The sequence below is a fragment of the Artibeus jamaicensis genome, unplaced genomic scaffold (assembly GCF_021234435.1).
Source record: "Artibeus jamaicensis isolate MK-2021 breed Jamaican fruit bat unplaced genomic scaffold, CSHL_Jam_final contig_426, whole genome shotgun sequence".
Taxonomy (NCBI): Eukaryota; Metazoa; Chordata; class Mammalia; order Chiroptera; family Phyllostomidae; genus Artibeus; species Artibeus jamaicensis.
Window position 1 is genome coordinate 1,041,407 of NW_026521826.1, and position 20,559 is coordinate 1,061,965.

The 20,559-nt window shown below is 40.2% G+C and overlaps 1 protein-coding gene across 7 annotated transcripts in view; it reads right to left on the reverse strand.

Moving 5' to 3' along the window:
* The window catches only part of PTER (phosphotriesterase related), a 60,346-nt gene extending 39,787 nt beyond the window's left edge, over window positions 1-20,559 (reverse strand). For 5 of the 7 annotated variants that reach the window (XM_037161701.2, XM_037161707.2, XM_053665774.1 and 2 more), the window contains exon 1: window positions 20,457-20,559. Coding sequence is in view for 1 of the 7 variants with exons in the window: in XM_037161706.2 (XP_037017601.2) it covers window positions 19,608-19,742 (135 nt within the window). In the remaining 6 variants the exon portion in view is untranslated. Of the gene's footprint in view, window positions 1-19,607; window positions 19,802-20,456 lie in introns of those variants that run through there. The other 2 variants (XM_037161706.2, XM_053665775.1) reach the window with 2 other exon arrangements.

Below are 20,559 nucleotides of genomic sequence, written 5' to 3' on the forward strand. Positions count from 1 at the left end.
GTATGTAAGTTTCAATATATGTTAAGCGCTATTTGATCTCAGGATTTTTGAGCTGAAAGGGACTATGGAGATAGATCATATAATTCCATAACTTCATTTTTAGATGTAAATGGCCCCTGATCCTGTGAGGGCCAGAAAGTCCAGAATACAACCCAGCCTCCCAACTTGTCAGGCAAGTTGAGATAGTTAATGTAAAATAATGGAGATATTTACTGCAAACATCACATAAGCTATCCTGCTGTCAATCAATGTGGAGCTACCAGTCAGAGGTGGCACCACTCACTGGCTGGAGAAAGAAGCTACGATTCTGTACGTCCAAAAGAGCTTATGCCAGCTCCACTGTTGACTGGGCAAACAAAGCAAGCTACTTAATTGCACTGTGCTTTCCTTTTCCTAATTACAAAAATAAGGACTCGAGTAATTGAGACTTCTCTACTTAAATTGGCTGTTTCAAGAAGAGGATAAAAATAACTCTGAAGCACACAGCATATCTAAGTAAGAACTAAATACTTAATAACAAAAAGCTGATCTTCACCATATTTAGAACAAGGAGTAATAACCACTCCGACTCATAATTAGGAGGGAGTATATGTTAGCCACTGTGTGTCCTTATATCATCGGAATGAGCGAACACAGAAGTGTATCTAATAAGCTTAGGGACTTAAATTTTCCTAGTTTTTCATAACCTGTGTTTATGTCCACCTAAGCCATCAGCTGAGGACAAACAGGAACTCTATGACTTCACAGATCTGCTATTCATTCCTAAACAGAGAGAAGTGTTAATGAACTACCTGTGGTGTTGCCAACGGATTCTGGAAAATATAATATGGAGCCATCTTAAAACTGATATATGCAGGGCATAAACCCTGTCAAATGTTATTTGCTAGTAGGAAAATATAGTGTCCTGAGTGATATGAAAAAATCTCCCAGTTTGAGCTGACCTTTAAAAAACAAACAAAAACATATCAACTGGATTCTCTTGAATAAGAGATAGACATTGCAATGGGGAGAGATGGGAGGAATTAATAAGTAAGCTTTTAAAATACTGTATAATACAAATCTTAGAAGAAAAAATAATACATACCACACATAGTGAAGCGTCTGAAAAAATATCCATATATGCTTGCTCATTCAGGTCATCTCTAGGTGATAAAATTTTTTTAAAGTTTTTTTCCTGCTTTGTGCTTACGTTTTGTGTGATTTGGACATGAATTAATTTTGCTATATTTTTGAAAAGGTTACTCTTATTTATTTGCTTTAGGGTTGTGGGAGGTAAGATACAATTATGCCCGCACTGAAAATGAAACAAGGAGACTGAAATGTTAAGTGGCGGTAGTGCTAGAGATGAGAGTTGGGTCCAAGGGTCTGTGTCCTGCTCCTGGCTTTGGTTACACAGAGGGCTAGCAGAGAGGGGCAAAGCCTGGGGAGGCCACCATGACTGAGCTTTCACACCCAGTACTAATGGGCACAGTGGTAAATGGTCTCTATCCATTCTTGAGCTTACAACTGGCATGAATTCTTTCCCCACAGTTTTTGTTTCTGTACTGTGTGTCTCCATCTTAAATTTAACCAAGTATTGCTTTCAGTGTTTAATTACAATTTAATGGTAACACTACTTGCATTCCAATTAGCTTTTAGTTTTCACATCATGAAAGTGCATCCAAGTTATTGTGTCATTATAATCTCGTGTTATAATGGTTTCATAATGCAAGTCCCTGCAGGGTTGAATTAGTAGTTTCCTATGGTAATCGCCCATCACTATAATATCATAATCACATAGTACAGTCCCCACATGCTTCCATTGCAATCATTTTGACATTGTAAGAGCATTTTAATAGTATTAGCATAGATTCTCCAGAGAAATCATCTCATTGTCACTGCATTATCGTATAAGATTAATTGTGATGGAGCCGTGTTGTTATGATATGAAAGCTTAAAAGAAAAGTGGTACTCGGCAATAAAGCATTTCACTTCTAAAAAGCAGATTCACCATGCAACCCCTAATTGAAGAGATGTCCTTTCACATGATGTTAGGTTTTTTTGTTTGGGTTGGTTTTCCTTTGTTGGTTTAGGACTTGCAACGTGGATAAATTAGGTCAGGCCCAGTGCGGTGCTGAAACAAAAAGCAGACTTGGCCCCGTCTGCAGGGAGTTTACAATTTAATCAAGATTGCAGTAAACGATATACATCATATACATAAACACAATTAAGGCTCTTAGGGTATGCCCTGGTCTAGTAGCTCAGTTGGCCAGAGTGTCATCCTGATAAACCAAGGTCGTGGGTGTGATCCCTGGTCAGCGGATGCATAAATGGGTGAAGAGCAAATCAATGTTTCTCTCTTTGTCTCTCTCTCCCTCCCCATTCCTATCTCTCTCTAACAATCAATTAAAAAACAGACTCAGGGAAAAAAAAAGTCCTATGAAGGAATATTTCATGGATGTATGAGTAACCAAGTAAGCTTTTCCTGAAGACAGAATGTTTGATGAACAACTAAAGCGTTAAACATGTTAAACATAAAGACTGAGGAGCAGAAATGGAGTGTGTGTTACCAGGGTTCATTCACTGACTCTGGGAAGAAGGAGGGCCACCAAACACTCTGGTAGTGGACACTGCCCCAGCCCACCCTGAGGAGAAAGCAAGACGATAGGCTATGGCAGGACACCTCTCTGCACGGTCTCCGCTGCTTCAGTGCAGAGTGGGAGCTGTACCTGGCTCCTCATTGCTCAAAGCATGAGCTGGGGTGTTCTCTGGAAGCATCCGATTGAGGGCTGGGAACAAGGAAACTCCAGCTCAGAAAAGCACTGCCTGGACCTTAAAACCCTCTCTGGTTCGTCACCATGGCGTAAAATGAGTATGTTGTGCCCATGACGAATTACACACACTGCAGAGGCTGACAGGGCATTGTGTTCATCGAAGGGCCTCTAATCCTCTGGTTCTCTCTGGAGACACCACAGGAGAATTGCAAAGGGATTATCCTAACTCTCAAGGCACTAACAACAGAGGAATTAACAACTGGCAATGTCTCTGGAATTATTAAAGACTTGCTTGTCTTCTTGGTTATGGCAAATCACTGGCTCTGAAGGGTAACAGCGGCTACACTTCCCTTTCTCGTCTTGTGGGTGTCTGGAGATCTCAGAACTGCTCCGTGGCGCAGTTTCCTAAAAGGAGTAACACTTTTTAAACTGGAATACAACAAGGAGAAAGATATGCCCTCTAAGTGCTCAGAGCTACTCTCACCAACAAGCTGTGGAGCAATACAAACTTATTACGTAGAACGAGCTGTCCTTCCTTTAGAAGTTATTTTTAATTTTATAGGTAAAGTCTGCAGCACACACTACCCACTTCTTCCTTGAATTCTTGTTTAGAAATCTCATGAAATTAAAATCTCACTTCTTAGCTTATCCTTCACAGTAACTCATTTCATACATTTTCCATTATGAATTCCTATTGAAACTTACTTTTATTACATGTGATTATTAGGTTTATTATTATTTTCTCTTTTATTAGAATAGAGGTTAAAAATAAAAAGTTGGAATGTTTGAATCCAAGTATACTAACCATATGAACAGAAATTTTATTTATTTTATAAAATATGTCTTGACACTGCTTCAAAAATACTAATTTTCCTCTTTTATTCAAACATATTAAAGGCAACAGACATCATTCCTAACAATATTCAGTAGGTTAATCTTTTATTTGCTACAAATAATAGTAGCTATAAAATATCTGAGTGCCACCAAAAATTAATGTTAACTTACCAAATTTCAAAAATTAAAGAATGCACACAGAGGGGCCAACCTAAACAAAGCTCTTATGAACAACATATCATTATTCTCCCAAGAGGAGGAAAAGCTAGAACTTTCAATACATCTCCAAAAAGTTAATTTGCTAACAGCGTGTCTTTGGGCACATCAACTATTCGGTGAGCCTGTCTTCTCACCAACAAAACAAAGGATTTAAACAAAGTGGTATCTTTTAAGTTCCTTCCGAATGCAAATTCTATCCTTCCACCTGAAGAGGCATTAAATGACCACTAAGTCCACCTCAGCAGTTGCTCCACCACTGATTAGTTCACCATGTTTAGATGTTAAATGAATGGGGACATATACAAGGTCTGTCCAAAACACATCCAGCCCTGTATTATGGAAAATAGACATTTACTGAAGAAAACACAAGAAACATTGTACACAGGACCATGACGGCTCAGTCCCCTTCAAGGCAGCCACCTTGGGACCTCACACAGTTCTCCCAATGGCCATCGGCTGCCCTGTTGTATTTTCCTGAATCTCATTAACGGTCTGAAATCTCTTTCCTTTCAAAGGTGATTTTACTTTTGGAAAAAGCCAGAAGTCCCAGGGTGCCAAATCTGGGCTGGAGGGGGGCTGAGTCACCTGGGTGATTTGATGTTACACCAAAAAACTCTGCAGGCCTTCCAGAATGTGGACCACTTTCAACAGATTCTCGGCCACCTTTGAAGCCTGTGTGCCACACTTTTGTTTGCACTGCACTCACTGCACTGTCCCCAAAAGCCTTCTAAGTCATCTGAATAGTTTTGCCAGAGGAATGTTCAAGTGTAATGCAAAAATTGTTTTTAATATATAATCTTTATTATATTTTTCCATTACCATTTAACCTGCTTATACCCCCTCCCCCAGCCATCACCACAGTCCATGTCCATGAGTTCTTTTTCTTTTTTGCTTAACCCCTCTAACTCTTAACTTCCATTCACCCCTTAGCTGTCATCTACTCTCCAACTATGAGTCTGTCTCTGTTTTCCTTGTTAGTTCACTTTGTTCCTTAGATTCCACATATGATTGAATATGTAGGGTATTTGTCTTTCTCTCACTGGCTTATTTCACTTAGCATAATGTTCTCCAGGTCCATCCATACTGTTGCAAAGGGTAAAATTTTCTTCTTTTTTACAGCTGAGTAGAATTCCGTTGTGTAAATGTCCCACAGTTGTTTTATCCATGTCCCATAGTTGTTTTATCCACTCATCTACTAACAGACACTTGGGCTGCTTCTATGTCTTGGCAATTGTAAATAATGCTTCAATGAACATAGAGGTGCTTATGTTCTTTTGAATTAGTGCTTTGGGTTCCTTTGGGTATATTCCCAGAAGTGGGATCACTGGGTCAAAAGGTAGGTCCCCTGTTGATTTTTTGAGGCATCTCCATACAACTTTCCACAGTGACTGCACCAGTCTGCATTCCCACCAACAGTGCAAAAGGGTCCCCCTTTCTCCACATCCTAACCGGCACTTGTTGTTATTGATTTATTGATGATAGCCATTCTAACAGGTATAAGAGAACATCTTATTGTCATTTTTATTTGCATTTCTCTGATGATTAGTTATCTTGAGCATCTTTTCATGTGTCTATTGGCCATCTGCATGTCTTCTTTGGAGAAGTATCTATTCAGGTTCTTTGCCCATTTTTTAACTGTTTTTTTTGGTTTTTTGGTGTTGAGTTTTGTAAGTACTTTGTAAATTTTGGATATTAACCTTTTATCAGATGTATCAGCAAATATGTTCTTCCATGTGGTGGGTCGTCTTTTTCTTTTTTGATGATTTCCTTTGGTGTGCACAAACTCTTTAGTTTAATGAAGTCCCATTTGTTTATGTTTTTCTTTTGCTTTCCTTGCCTGGGGTGATATATCTGATAAAAATTCTATGAGCAATGTCTGAGATGTTGCTGTCTATTTTTCATCTAGGATTTCTGTGGTTTCAGGTCTAACATATAAGTCTGATCCATTTTGATTTTCATTCTCATATGTGGTATAAAAAGGTGATCTAGCTTCATCTTTCTGCACATATCTGTCCAATTTTCCCAACACCACTTATTCAATAAATTACCTTTAGCCCATTGTATGTGCTTGTTTCCTCTGTCAAATTTTTTTTTTCAAGTTTTTATTTAAAAATTTTCACTTTGCTAATTCAATGTAAATAATGGAGCATGCATATACTTTTATTTTAATATTTCATTCCTACCCATTAAATGTTTTTTAAATATTTTATTGATTATGCTATTACAGTTGTCCCATGTCCCCCCCTTCAATCCCCTCCACCCTGCACACCCGCTCCCACCCACATTCCCCCCTTTTAGTTCATGACCATGTGTCATACTTATAAGTTCTTGGGCTTCTACATTTCCCATACTATTCTTACCCTCCCCCTGTCTATTTTCTACCTACCATCTATGCTACTTATTCTCTGTACCTTTTCTCCCTTTTCCCCCCTCCCACTCTTCTGTTGATAACCCTCCATGTGATCTCCATTTCTGTTGTTCTGTTCCTGTTCTAGCTGTCTGCTTGGTTTGTTTTTGTTTTAGGTCTGGTTGTTAATAATTGTGAGTTTGCTGTCAATTTGCTGTACATGTTTTTCATCTTCTTTTTCTTAGATAAATTATTTAACATTTCACGTAATAAGGGCTTGGTGATGATGAACTCCTTTAACTTGACCTAATCTGACAAGCACTTTATCTGCCCTTCCATTCTAAATGAAAGCTTTGCTGGATAAGGCAATCTTAGATGTAGGTCCTTGCCTTTCATGGCTTGTAATACTTCTTTCCAGTCCCTTCTTGCTTACAAGGTCTCTTCTGAGAAATCATCTGACAATCTTAGGGGCACTCCTTTGTAGGTAACTCTCATTTTCTCTTGCTGCTTTTAAGATTCTCTCCTTATATTTAATCTTGGGTAATGTAATTATGATATGCCTTGGTGTGTTCCTCTTTGAGTCCAACCTCTTTGGGACTCTCTGAGCTTCCTGGACTTCCTGGAAGTCTATTTCCTTTCCCAGAATGGGGAAGTTCTCCTTTACTATTTGTTCAAATAGTTTTCCACTTGTTGCTCTTCCTCTTCTCCTTCTGGTACCCCTATATTTTGGATGTTGGAACATTTAAAGATGTCCTGGAGGTTCCTAAGCCTCTCCTCATTTTTTTGAATTATTGTTTCTTCATTCTTTTCTGACTGGATGTTTCTTTCTTCCTTCTGGTCCACCCCATTGATTTGAATCCCATATTCCTTCCCATCACTATTGGTTCCCTGTAATTTTCCTTTATTTCACTTAGCATAGCCTTCATTTTTTCATCTAATTTGCAACCAAAATCAACCAGTTCTGTGAGCATCCTGATCACCAGTGCTTTGAACTGTGCATCTGATAGGTTGGCTACCTCTTTGTCGCTTAGTTGTATTTGTTCTGGAGCTTTGATCTGTTCTTTTATTTGGGCCATTTTTTTTTTTTTTGTCTTGATGCACCTGTTACATAGTGAGGGGCGGAGCCTTAAGTGTTCACCAGGGCAGGGCAACCCAGTCTCTGGGTTGTGATGCTAAGTGTGGGATAGGGGTCTGAGAGGGAACAATGGTGCTTGCTCAACTCTTTGCCAGATTTCAGTCACTTCCCCTACTTCCCACAAGCAAACTGTGCCCTTCTGGTACTGATTCCCAAAGGGTGGGTTTGTTTACATTCTAGGACCCCGTGGGTCTCTCCAACGAACTTTCCCATGAGGCTAGGAGTCTCTCCCAGCTCCTCAACCCCACAGGTGTTTTCAGTTGGTGTTTTGAAGCTTTATTTCCCTGCACTGGGACCCTGGGTTGTGAGGTCTGTCTTGCTCCCCAGTTTCACCTGGTTTATCTGCATGTGAATGTGGGACCACCCACTCTGCCAGCTGCTGCTTTGCTGTGAGTCCTTTCTGACAGGCTGCCCAACTCCACCCCTCCTATGGATCTGGATGAATGTGTCTTCTTTAACTCTTTGTTTGTTGGACTTCCATAGGGTTCAGTTTTCTGTCAGTTCTGGTTGTTTTTTGTTTTTAAATTGTTGTCCTTACTTTGGTTGTGCAAGGAGGTGCAGTGTGTCTACCTACACCTCCATCTTGGCCAGCAGTCTCTGCTGTCAAATATTAATTAACTATAAAGGTGTGGGTTTATTTCTGGGCTTTCTGTTCAGTCCCACTGATTTATATTTCCATTTTTATGCTAGTATCATGCTGTTTTGATTACAGTGGACTTACAGTATAGTTTGATATTAGGCAATGTGATTCTTCCAACTTTGTTCTTTCTCAGGATTGCTGTTACTATAGTGGGACTTTTGTGTTTCCATATAAATGTTTGAAATATTTGTTCTCCTTCTGTGAAGTATATTATTGGAATCTTGATAGGAATTGCATTGAATCTCTAGATTGCTTTGTGTAGGTAATTCCAAATTTGATGCAGATTCATTGCTCTACACGGCCAGTCATTTTGAATGCTATGCCACACAGCACACCTGCTCACTCAACAACATCTACCTCCCCCACTAACTAGTAAAGTGAAGTGGTCATTGTTCACACATGTGCATTCCAGTCCATGCTCCATGGCTGCCAGGTTACATCAATGACGTGCAGTTCTCTTTATGTCAATAATGGCTGGATTTGTTCTGGACAGACCTTGTTATGTCATAGAAAATCAGGCAGAACATTTCTCTATAAGGATTGTGAAACCTATTGATATCTTTACACTAATTCTTCTTCTAATTTCCCATTAGGACAAACCAAACTCCAACAAACCATATCGTAATATTTACTTTAAACTTCTGATTACTAATAACAGATGAATAAAATAAAAATTATCAGAAGTTCTAGGCTTTTACTTATTTATTATCACTCTTTATACTACTTATGAGTAAGAATAAAAATAGCATAAAATAAGGGTAACTTGATTAACCCTCAAATAAATGATGAGTTCCTCAAACTGTGTGAGGAACTGAAAAGTCTTGGCTATGTCCCCAGTAACAGCTAAAACAATCTATTGTCTACCTATGCATACGTGTGTGTGCATTTACAGACACATAGGATGTTTTAATAGCTCCTAGTCATCACAGTGCAAGTACAGAAACTATTCTTAAAATTGTTTTGTTCCAATTTTACAACCAAGAATTATTTTGTTTCTTTGTGGAAGGCAAGACACATAAAAAGTCAATAATCTGCTTGGTTTTTGTCAGTGTTTTCAGATGGTGTATTATACAGCCCACTGGTGGTTCACACTAATTTTAAGTGATATATGGACATTTAAAAGTGCTCTAAACAAGTGTTTGTTTATTTTAATGTATTTTATGAAAAAAGTAAAAAATATTATAAGAATGTGATTTCATGGATATTACTGCCTAGGATGAGGCTGAGGTAAAACAATGGGTAGATCTGAAGAAAAATATTAAGTGATTAGTAGTAATAAAGGCAGTATGTAGGCATAGCAAATGCTCTTAAAGATGAAATGGGAGTGAATCAAATTTGATGTTTGATGGCTATTAATAATAATGAAGTTATACATTCATTCTGAATATACTGAGTTAGTGAAAATTAAAGGGTATTTCATGTCTCTATAATGTCCTGAAACACATTTATTTATCTATGGTCAGCTAAAGAACTAACTACTGGGGGATAACACCCCCAGTACATCAGAAATATAATCTTGACTTCTGATTAGTCAGAGAAAGCTATTATCTAATTTTAACTCTCAGACTTTTTTATTGATCTTATAATTGATGCAAATCTTAAATGATATAGATTTAAATATAAGCTGCAAAGAAAATGTTCAGACATAGAACGGCCACTTAGTAAACTTTCTAGTTTTTCTGGAATAAAACTCTAAAGTTTAATACATCATTCTGTATACAGAAACAACATATAAAGAACCTCTCCTTTAATATTAACGTTGTAAAATTACTACATTATACACAATAATTACTGAAGGCATATTTCAGTTATGTAATTACTAACACAAAAATAAAAATGAAGGAGTGGAAACTGGTTCACAAAAAAACTATGTATCTCTATACAACACACTGTTAAAATTCCACATAAAAAATCTTTTACTATACTGATTTGTCTATCAAAAAGCAAAGCAATTTAGAAATTAATCCTTTTGACCTCACTGTAGCAAAAATAAGTAGCAGCAAAGGTCCATGAAGTAGCCTGAATACTAGAAACTATCTGTTCTTGTAAGTATTTTACATCTAACAGTTAAGTGAAATTCAGTAGGCAAGAATATACAGAATTATAGCGAATCTTCATGGAGATCATTTTTAACTTGGATCTCTTAGCTTAAAATATTTTGACCTTTGTATACTCACAGACAAAAAGTGAAACGGCAGGGCCTGGGAGGAATGAAGAAGGCCAGAAAGGGGCCCTGCAACTGGATTTTCAAGAACCTTCTCCCTCCACAGGTGAACTATGGCTGTAAAGTCAAAGTCTCAGTAATGTCAGTACCAAAAAGTGCAGATTATTGACTATTTATTCACAGAGCTGCTCCAAAATATTTAGTTATATGGAAGCAAGAGGGCCACCTTCAAGATGTACTTTTCTGAACAATAATATGGCAAGTTCAAAGCAACACAAGCTTAAGGGAATAGATGCAGAAATGTGAGACTCATAGGTGAGGCCTAAGGAAGTTCCTAATCCTACATGTGGAAACTGGGAGAACTTGGATAGGCACTGGCAGTGACAGGCAGGGACTGGGCTTTCGGTAACCTTCCTGTAAGGTACACTCAGCAATCTTTTCTTGATAAGTGTCCGCCTGTAAAGATCTGTTTGAAACAGTGGAGAATATTGGTGCAAAAAGTATTAGGCAAGAGCTGTGAGCTGGGCATGGTGCCTTGGAAGCAAGTGGCCTCTTCATGAATTCCTGTGTTAAATGGATTTCTGCAGTGGCAAATGGAAAAATCTCTGAGGTTCAATACTGAACATGGAGAAAATGCAGCCTGGGAAGCTCAGGAACTGGTACAAAGGCACTGACTCATGAAGTGCCATACGCCAGGGAGAGATAAAAGCATGCCAAATAATCTAGGTCAAAACTGGCAAAGATGCTCTTACAGCCTTTCCTGGATGAGGGCTTCCTCAAAACTTTTCTATAGAGTGACTGACAGCAAAAACCTCATTATTCTACATACATGTGTCTTCTCTAATATATGCATGGAAGGAGGCTAAGTATTTCACTCATTTCTTCTTTTCTGAAATTTTATTTTATTAAACTTTTTAATATGGGTATTTTCAAAAGTTTACAAATGTAGAGAGAGTAGTGTAGTGAACCCCTGTCTCCATCACCCAGCTTCAACAACAAATTCCAATTAAATAGTTTTTACAAGAGGCCTTGGCTGGTATAGCTCAGTGGATTACGCGCGGGCCTGTGAACCAAAGGGTGGCCAGTTTGATTCCCAGTCAGGGCACATGCCTGGGTTGTGCCCATGCCCCCAATTGGGGGCATACGAGAGGCAACCACACACTGATGTTTCTCTCCCTCTCTTTCTCCTTCCCTTCCCATCTCTCCAAAAAATAAACAAATAAAATCTTTTTAAAAAGTTTTACAAGGGGAAAATAATGTTTTGTAGCTCATTCCAAACTGTCAACCAATTATCTCAAATATTACCAACCTACTCTTATATATCCACATGACAATCCTCTAAGGATTTCTGCATATTAATTTACTACAAAAGACTTTTTAAAAATTTTATTTATTTTTAGAGAGAAGAAAGAGAGAAATATCAATGAGTGGTTGCCTCTTGCATGTCCCCTGACTGGGAACCTGGCCCACAACCCAGGCATGTGCCCTGAGTGGGGACTGAACTGATGACCCTTTGGTTTACAGGCTGGTACTCAATCCTACGAGGCACACCAGCCATGGCCATATGAAAGATATTTTTGATTATTAAAAAAACACTATGCTTCTAGTCTGAAAGAACACTGAATGCTTTACAGAATCAACTATAGTGTGCATGATAAATGTAGACAGGTGATGGTGGAACTGAAGTCTCTGATGTGTTCACTCCCAATGTGTCTTTAAATGTAAGAGCTTTTCCAGCTTTTTAGGTTTCTCATCTCTCTTCAGAGATTCTTCTGTGCTTTTTTTTTTTTTTTGACCTTTTGATAATGAGGAGGCAATAATGTACTACACACTTAAAGACCATGAGACAAGATGTCACCTTCTTGGGGACATTGGAGATAGGACCACAGTGTACTCTATCCTGTTGCCCATTTTGATGACCCAGTATATGAATAAGTCATAGCAAGTTTTTGATTCAGAGCAGAAATGTTGGGACAAGATATTTGTGAGTTGTTACAACAAATATTTTAATAGTTGTTCAGATGGCAAGGTATACTTGACTATGAATGTTTTATGATTAACAGCTTGATAAACTATATAGAATTCATTTAATAGTTTCTTCAATTTTTATCTAATTATGTCAGTGTTTTAAGTCACAAACATACAGCTCTCATCTAAGTGATGTTAAGTTCCTAAACTGCTTAGACCCTTCAGAGATCTGTGGTTATCACTTTCTTGCTCAAATTTGATAGTTAAAGAAAACAACTCTTAAAAAGGGTACTTTGCTGAGGCCATGATTAAGGACTGAAATGTGACACCCCCACAAATTCCTGTGTTGAAGCTCTAACACCCAATCCCTCAGAATGTGACTGTATTTGGAGATTCAGTCTTTAAAGAGGTTATTACATTAAAATGGGGTTGTTAGTGTAGATCCTAATGCAATAGGGCCATCTTGTACAGTTATGGAAAGGGATTAGGATGCAGGCAAACAGGCAGAGAGACTATGTGAGGACACAGGGAGGAGGAGGCCATTTGCAAGCCAAAAAGAGGGACTGCATTAGAAACTCAATCTACCAACACCTTGATCTTGGACTTGTAGCCTCCAGAATTATGAAAAGGTTCATTTCTATTGTTTAAGTCACCCAACCTATGACATTTTGTTATGACAGCCCTAACAAACGAATACAGTCAATAATAGAGGTTGTCTAATGTAAGCTACAGAGTGGCCTTTAAGCTACACCTGGACGATCTGGGTTCATAAAGTGAGTACAAAACTTGTCAAAAGGGCTGGCGAGGCATATGCAATATAGTGTAGCCCTTTTTGACAAATTTTGATGACAGTGAGGTGGTAGCTCAGTGTATGGACTCAGAGTATAAATAAATCACTACTGCTGTTGTTTGTCGGGGCCTCATAGGAAAGCGTGCTGAACAGTTGAGCATATTCCACAAAGGACACATGTGGAAGCTGAGTAATGTGAGGGACTCCTGAACTGGGGCTCCCACTTTATATTTCCTCCAAACTTTCAGAGACCAAGACATAACATTGAACTTTTCAGGTATGTAAGGCAGGCAGTAGTCATGGGACACACAGATGTGACCCCTGAGAGTTTATGAACATGATGACCTTCAGGGTTTATGAAAATATTTTAAATATTACAGAAATCAGTACATATATAATTTTGAAAATAAGCTGTATTTTAAAAAGTCATTGTTGGCACACAATAAGACTGAGGACTTTGTGCTTGCAGTGGACATTCATTTATACAAAGGAGCCTTAAGTTAACAACAGTATTTATCAATATTCTCTTCAAAATGCCTTTCAAACAGTAAATAAATATCCAATTAAGATAAGCTATTATTACTCTGGGTTTAATGAAAAGGACTAATAATTATTACTTTAGCAATTTCCGTGAAAAAAGATTCAGTGTCTACTGATCACAACTGTGAGAACATGCCACCTTTTTGGTGAGTAGGGAACAGATAAAAACAAAAGGTTGTTTAAGAAAGTGAATTCAAGGAAAGACAGGAGATGATTAAGAACTAAGAACCACGATGGGTGAAAACAGAGAATTTAATATGCATAACGGAGACCACAATTGGCACAAGGCTATTTATGAATACTGCCAGTACCCAGGGTTGCACACTGACAATGGAGAATCTTGGCCATGCCCTGAACAACGTAATTCATCACACTAGTGCTTGGAGCAGTCATGTCCAAGCAATTTATCATCATCATATCACTCATGTGACTGAGAGAGGGGGAGAACTTTGATTGTGAACCTCTAGGGAGAGTAGATTTATAGCTAACATCCTTAAGGCAGCACATCTCTGCCCACAGCTAAATGATCCCTGCTTCACTTCTGTTTAAGTCAGACTAAAAGAGTGAATGTATTGCTACCAGGACATTGAGAGCAAAACCTAAGTCTGATGCTCTTAGATTGGAAATTAGATAGCTAGGAAATAGCATTTAAAAATACTCTTTGCGGCTGCTTTAAAAAAAAAATTAGTAAATGATAACTATGGATGATACATTTCAAATGTCCTTTAATGACAAAACAATTTCTGAAATGGATCCACTGATAACTACATCTGGGAAGAATTGTCTCTTAACAATGAGCCTGTGAATATTCCCCTCCATATTAGAAAACTTGGAAGGATGCTGAAGATTAAATATGTATGTATATATACATACAGTATATATGTATAAAGTTCGGTTCTCAAACAGTTTGGTTTTTGGCCAAGTTGTTATGCAAAAAATGTCTCGATTGTCTAACAAAACTTTGGGTCTTGATTCCATACCCAACAACCTTTTCATACTGATACCTATATGATCAGTCATGAATCTCTCAGGCAACAAACAAAAAAGATTCAGTTTTTAAACAAATCACTTTTCAAACAGTTTTCTGGAACAAATTAAGTCTGAGAACCAAAGCTCCACTATATATACAAACACACACTCATATAGCTATATATCTATTTCTAGATATCTATATCTATATCTATAAATATCTAGATTTCTATATTTCTAAATATATATATAAATATCTAGATTTCTATATATCTAGAAGTAGATATATAGATACACAGATATGGTTTCTCAAAATAAAAATCAGAGCCTTAGTTACTATCCTATCCCTTCTGGGCATTGAACCTTTATATATTTTCACTTTAACATTAGCTGCCCTTACAGAATGTATTAAACAACTAGATGTCATTTTTGCCACCTTTGATTATAATCATGAAGCTGACTTGAGCATTACGGAAACAAGTGCACCTGCCAGCTTACCAACAGTAAGAGAAATATTAGGCATAAGAGCAATCTTCATACAACATCTTCCCTCTTAGGCCCCTGAGGTGTCTGGCAAACTAGCATCTGGCTCAGATCTCACCTGAGTATATTAGTCAGGATAGGATGGGGTATACTGCAGTAACAAGCAAATCTCCAAATTGTAGGAACTGAAGACAATAACAGCTTATTTCTAGCTCACACTGTGTGTCTAACATAGAATGACAAGGGAACTCTGCTCACTGTCTGTATCCCATGATCCAAGGTATCAGAACAGCCACAATCTAGAAATTGGTGGTTATCCCGGCAGAGGGGAAGAGTGTGTGACAAATCTCTCACTGGGTTTTAAAGCTTCTACCTGCAAGTAACACACATCACTCCTCTTGTATTTTACTGACCAAAGCAAGACACATGGCCATACCTAATTGGGAGGGGGCAGAGAAATGGTTCACAGTCATGGATCCCATTCTGAGTGGACAGAGGCATTTCTACTCAGACCAATATTGTTTTCATGAAACGGGTAGTCAGAACCACAGAGCCAGTTTGTGCCAGGTGGCCAGATAGAAAGAGGTATTTTATTTTTATTCTTTTTTTTTTAAATGAGGGAGGGATATCTATGAATGGGAAGGGTTTTTGTTTGTTTGTTTTTTATGAAAGTCTTTAGAAAAACATGGACCATTGAAAATACCCTCTAAGGAGCACCTAAAGAAAACAGAGAAAGGAAGCCACACTTGGTGTATGAAAAACATATTCAGCAACCATCTCAGGTCCTCTTATTAACAGTGAAGTTCATGGGACCACTGAGCAGGACATAGCTTAATCAGGAATTCTCAGCATTGTTACTATATGGTTTCTAGGGTGTTTAAGGCATTTGGAGAGAGGTTTTTCCTACAATAAAACTTAATGCATATGGGAAGAAGGATGGATATTTTCCAAGATCAGCTACTCCTCCCATGCTATGCAGTTCATTATTTTGTCTTTAAGCTTAATTTCCAAGAGCAACCTCTTAATGTTGGGAACCACCCTGCCTTGTTTCAGGAGCTGTAAACTCCCCCATAGATAAAGCTGAGTGAGCAACCTCTGGGATACGAGCCACAAGGAGACAAATCTTGTCTCTGGCAGCAAACACTGCTTCTGCTTCCTCCCCTGCCCCCAGTGCATGGTCAGATAGTCCATGACAGGTAAGACCCCTCAGAGGAGGGGCAACCCAAGCCAGACACGATCACTTGAGAGGCCATCATGGAAGGACTGGGGGGCTACAACAAAGAGGGAGTGATGGACCCTCACCGCCCGGCTATTCTGACATAGTCCAGTCCCCATGTCCTCTGGGAGAAGTACTTCTTGGATCTAATCCACTTAAGCCTGAAAACCTGTGATGAGGAGGCAGTGCAGCCCCTTGCCAGCTAGAGTGGGATCCAGGGTGATCTGGCATAAGAAAGAATTCCTAACAATCCTGTGAAAGCTGCTTCACTAAGAATGCTTTTACTTAACTGATAAAAGCCCGAGCAGAAAATGAGTTTGTTTTCCCAAAGTCTTGTAGCCCTTTAGCTAATAAACCCTGACTCAGAAGAAGCCCTAATAGTTCTCTGTATGCTATCTACTGTTTACTGCCTGACAATGATTAGTAAGTTGTACCTGAACTTCTGTGCAAAAAAAACCCCAGTAAAAGCCTGTCTAGGCAAGGGTTGGGGCACTTTCCCCTTGAGAGGGTGGCCAGGCTGTTCTGAGGCTCTCCCCCCTTGAGGGAGTAGCTGTGCTGTCCCTTTTCCTCCACAGGACTCAGTAGTCCATGTGAATTTGTCTTGATTTTCCATCCATAACTGCCCTGCCGCGGGCGCCGCAGGCCAGTGCACGCGTCATCTAAAGGCCTTATAAGGGGATTTTCTACCTCCTGCTACAATTCCAGGGAGACAAGGCCAAGCCTCAGGCCCAGGGGTCACTGAATCCATGGGCATAGGCTTTCCAAGACTTTATATGTTCTATCTGTGTATGTATTCGATTGTTCTTTGCTCCTGTCTGGATCAAAATTGAACTATTCACACTTCAAGTTACATTAAATCGCACTTTTTTCAGAAAAATCTTTTCTGTTCAGCCACACTCCATGTATTTCTTGCCCTTTAAACTTGTCCAGTGAAACTCGTCTTCCAGTTAAGTTACCACAGAATACACACTGTCCTGGTTCCCCACCCTCCTCCCTGGCCATCTTCCTTTGCTGGCTTCTCCTCTGTGGACGGCTAAATGTTGGGCTTGTCCACACTGGTCCAGGGGCCTCCTCCCTTCTCTATTTCTCCCCCTGGGTCCTCATATACATTTCCAACAGCTTCATCTAGCATAATGTATGACTTTGAAATAACTATCCATGGCCCACATCTCTCCTGGGAGCTACAGTAGATTATACCCAACAGCCTACATGGCATGTCCCCTCAGACATCTCATGCACCTGTGGGCGGCAGCCTCTGCAGTAGCCCCGAACAACTCCACCCCTCCTGGGACTCACACCCTCCCAGGGCGCACCAGGGTGGTCTGTGTGACCCAAACCCACAGAACCGACTGGATGCCTCCTCTGGAGATGAGGCTCTAAACAAAAGGGTGGCTTCTACCTTGGCTTCTCTTGCTTGGGGGAAGCAGTCCTATGGAGAGGTCCATATAGCAAGGAACTGAAGTCTCTGGCCAACAGCCAGCTGGTCTGTCAATAGCCACACCAAAAGGCCAAAAGCAGAGCTTACAACCCCAGTCAAGCCTTGAGATAACTGCAGCTCTGGCCGACAGCTAGACTGTCACCTCATGGGAGACACTGAGCCAGAAGCATCCAACCACACTGCACCCAAATTTCAGACCTACAGAAACTGTGAGATAATACACGTTTGTTGTTTTAATCTGCTAAATTGCGGGGTCAATTGTTTTAATGAAATAATAGGTAGCTAATCTGCACACCACAACGTAATACGTACTAAGTAGAACTTTCCATCTCCTTCCCCAATTCCTAGCCTGCCTCTTCTTTATTGGTATCAACATCTACCCAATTTCAGAATCACCCTTGTTTTCTCCTTTTCTTTCACCAGCACATCCAATTCATCAGCCAGTTCTATGGAATCCAACCCCAAACCATTGATAAAATCCATTCACACAAAAAAATGTCTGAAGAGCCCACATCGGATGCTGCAGAAACAAAAGAACACAAAGCATGAAACCCTGCCCCTGTGTAGCTGTCATTCTCATGGGAGGGAGTAAATAATAACCTGCAAACAAAATACATATTGTGTCCTATGGGAATAAGTAGTGTGGACAGGAAAGCTACAGTGAATAAAAGGATGGGGAATGCCAGGGTGTGCGAGGAGTGTTAGAATGTTAGTTTAAGTAGGGTTGCCAGGAAGGCCCCACTGATAAAGTGACACTTAAAAACTCCACATTCTGTCACCACTGCCATTGCCCTAGCTGAGCCACCTTCACCTTTTGTTTGGGCTTCATCACAGCCATCTTCATGTCACTGCCCTGCCTACCACCCTCCAGTGGTTTCCCAATGCTATTAGATGACAATCTAGGATCTTTACCACCACCCCACCTCCCCGCCACTTCTGCAACTAGTCCTGCATGACATGGTCCTACCCTGTGTCTCCAACTTCATCTGGAACAAGTCACACAAGCTCTACCCACAAAGACCTTCTGGCAATGTCTATAACATGCCCCCTTCTTTATCACCTCCTTTGCCCTTGCAGGTCCCAGTGCAGAAAGAAACATCACTAGATCCATCTCATCCTTCTAAATCAGAAGGTCCTGGTGAGGTCTCCTTCTTAACACTCTAACCAGTGTGCCCACCCCCCTACCTCATTCTTGTTTATCACACCTTTTGTTTGCAATTTGCACCGATTTGTTAATTAACTTGTTTGTTGTTTCCTGGGCCCCTCTGCCTCCAACCAGAATATTAACCCTCATTTGCCCCATTCTCTATTGGAGGCCCAATGCTACCAGGTACAGGATGCGCGATCACTGAATGGACCGACAGAACCCCGTGTTCTGACCACTTTGTAATTTCAGCAGCATCATCAATTGGTAAACACAGAATCTTATTTTAATGAGTCTGTAGCTTTTTAGATCTAGGTGATATCTAGACATCCGTTACTTATCGAAGGCACTTCCTAAGTACCTTCGTGTACTTAGGAAAGATAAGTAATTTGTACAAAGTCAGGATCTGGAACAAGAACTTGGCAAGGTTAGGACACGGGTCCAGAGTCCTTTTAACAAACAACCTTACTGCTCTGCCTGCTTGTGAAAAAACTAAGTACAGGTGGCTAAAGGGTAAGAGCACAGGTTTTAGATTAGAGAGACATAGACTTTTCTTCTCTACACTTTCCAGCAGTGTGGCCACATTTGTCTGTGCCTTACCTTCCCTCCTAATGTGAGAGTATCTCATGGGGCTGTGAGAAGGATTAAATTAGAGCGCACGGAGTTCACAGAGAACCCTGGTGATTATAACTGTCAAAGAAGAAAAAAGAAAACAAACAAACACAGGCCTGGATATCCCTATTACTATTCTAAGGTCAAGGGAGGACGGTAAGAGGTATTTTGCTATTTTATTCCAAAGATCTACATTACACATGTCTTAGTAAATTGTATAAGAATAAAGCAACCTCAAACCTCCACAAAAACTAACATAATTTCATAAAGTAGCATGTTGTGAATTTTGTGTTCAAATTATCTTTTGTATAATTAAGTTGCTGCCTTGCTATGGGCAGTCGGCAAGTTGTCTGACCTTTGCAGCGTGCAGGGGGGTTTCCTTTGGAAGGGGGCTGGTTGTTTCTGGAATTACATCAGGCCCATGGGATAACTGCTGTGCCCTGCTCCTGGCGATGTAACATAAAAATGTAACAGGACAAGTGGGTGCCATAAGTCTTCCGGCTCTTTTCTTACTGACGTTCCTTCTGTATGAGAATGAATGCCATTATCCTTTAGGATAGAAGTAAACACTTGTCAGTTTCCTCCCCTGTAGCATGACATAAGGTCAAATGGACTCGTGTTTGTACACAAGGCAGACATTTTTATCTGTAAACATGCTCAGAGGTGTCACTGCACCTGAGGTGTCCTCACAAGTATCTCAACAAAGTGTACCCAAGTGTGTTTGGAATACTTTATGATAGAAGAACCACGATACTGATAAAACACAGGGCGATGCTGAGGCCTGAGGTTTAGAGGTATGATTTCGAAGCTTGTTAAAGAAGGAGAATGGAAGAAGAACCCTTTGCCCCAGCACAGCTGCCCTGCCCGAGAGCGACCAGAAGCATTTCTGGGGAGCAACATGATTACACACCATGCAGGGTCCTTGGGCCTGACTCTGCACCACTTGGCCCCGGGTTTCAGGCCAGGCTTCGCGAGCAAACCATAGATTTAGAGGCAAACAGTCACCTCCAAGCCAAGACCAGCCTCCTAAGCCTCCCTCAGCTTCACAACCCCTGGACTTGGGCTTTGCAGCTTCCTGAGAGCTCTGGGGCAAAGGCAGCAGCACGCCCAGGCCCGGCCTGCTTTAAGTTAAGAGTCCTTCTGCAGAGCTGGGCAGCGACCCCCGCCGCTGGGACTCCAGGCATGGGACACCCCCTCTTCCTACCAGGCCCGCAGCTCCTGCACCGGCTCTGGCTCCTGGAGCCTTCCCTCCTCGCCACAAGCACGACCTTCTCCACCGATACACTCTGAAGGGCCAACTTCCTGGA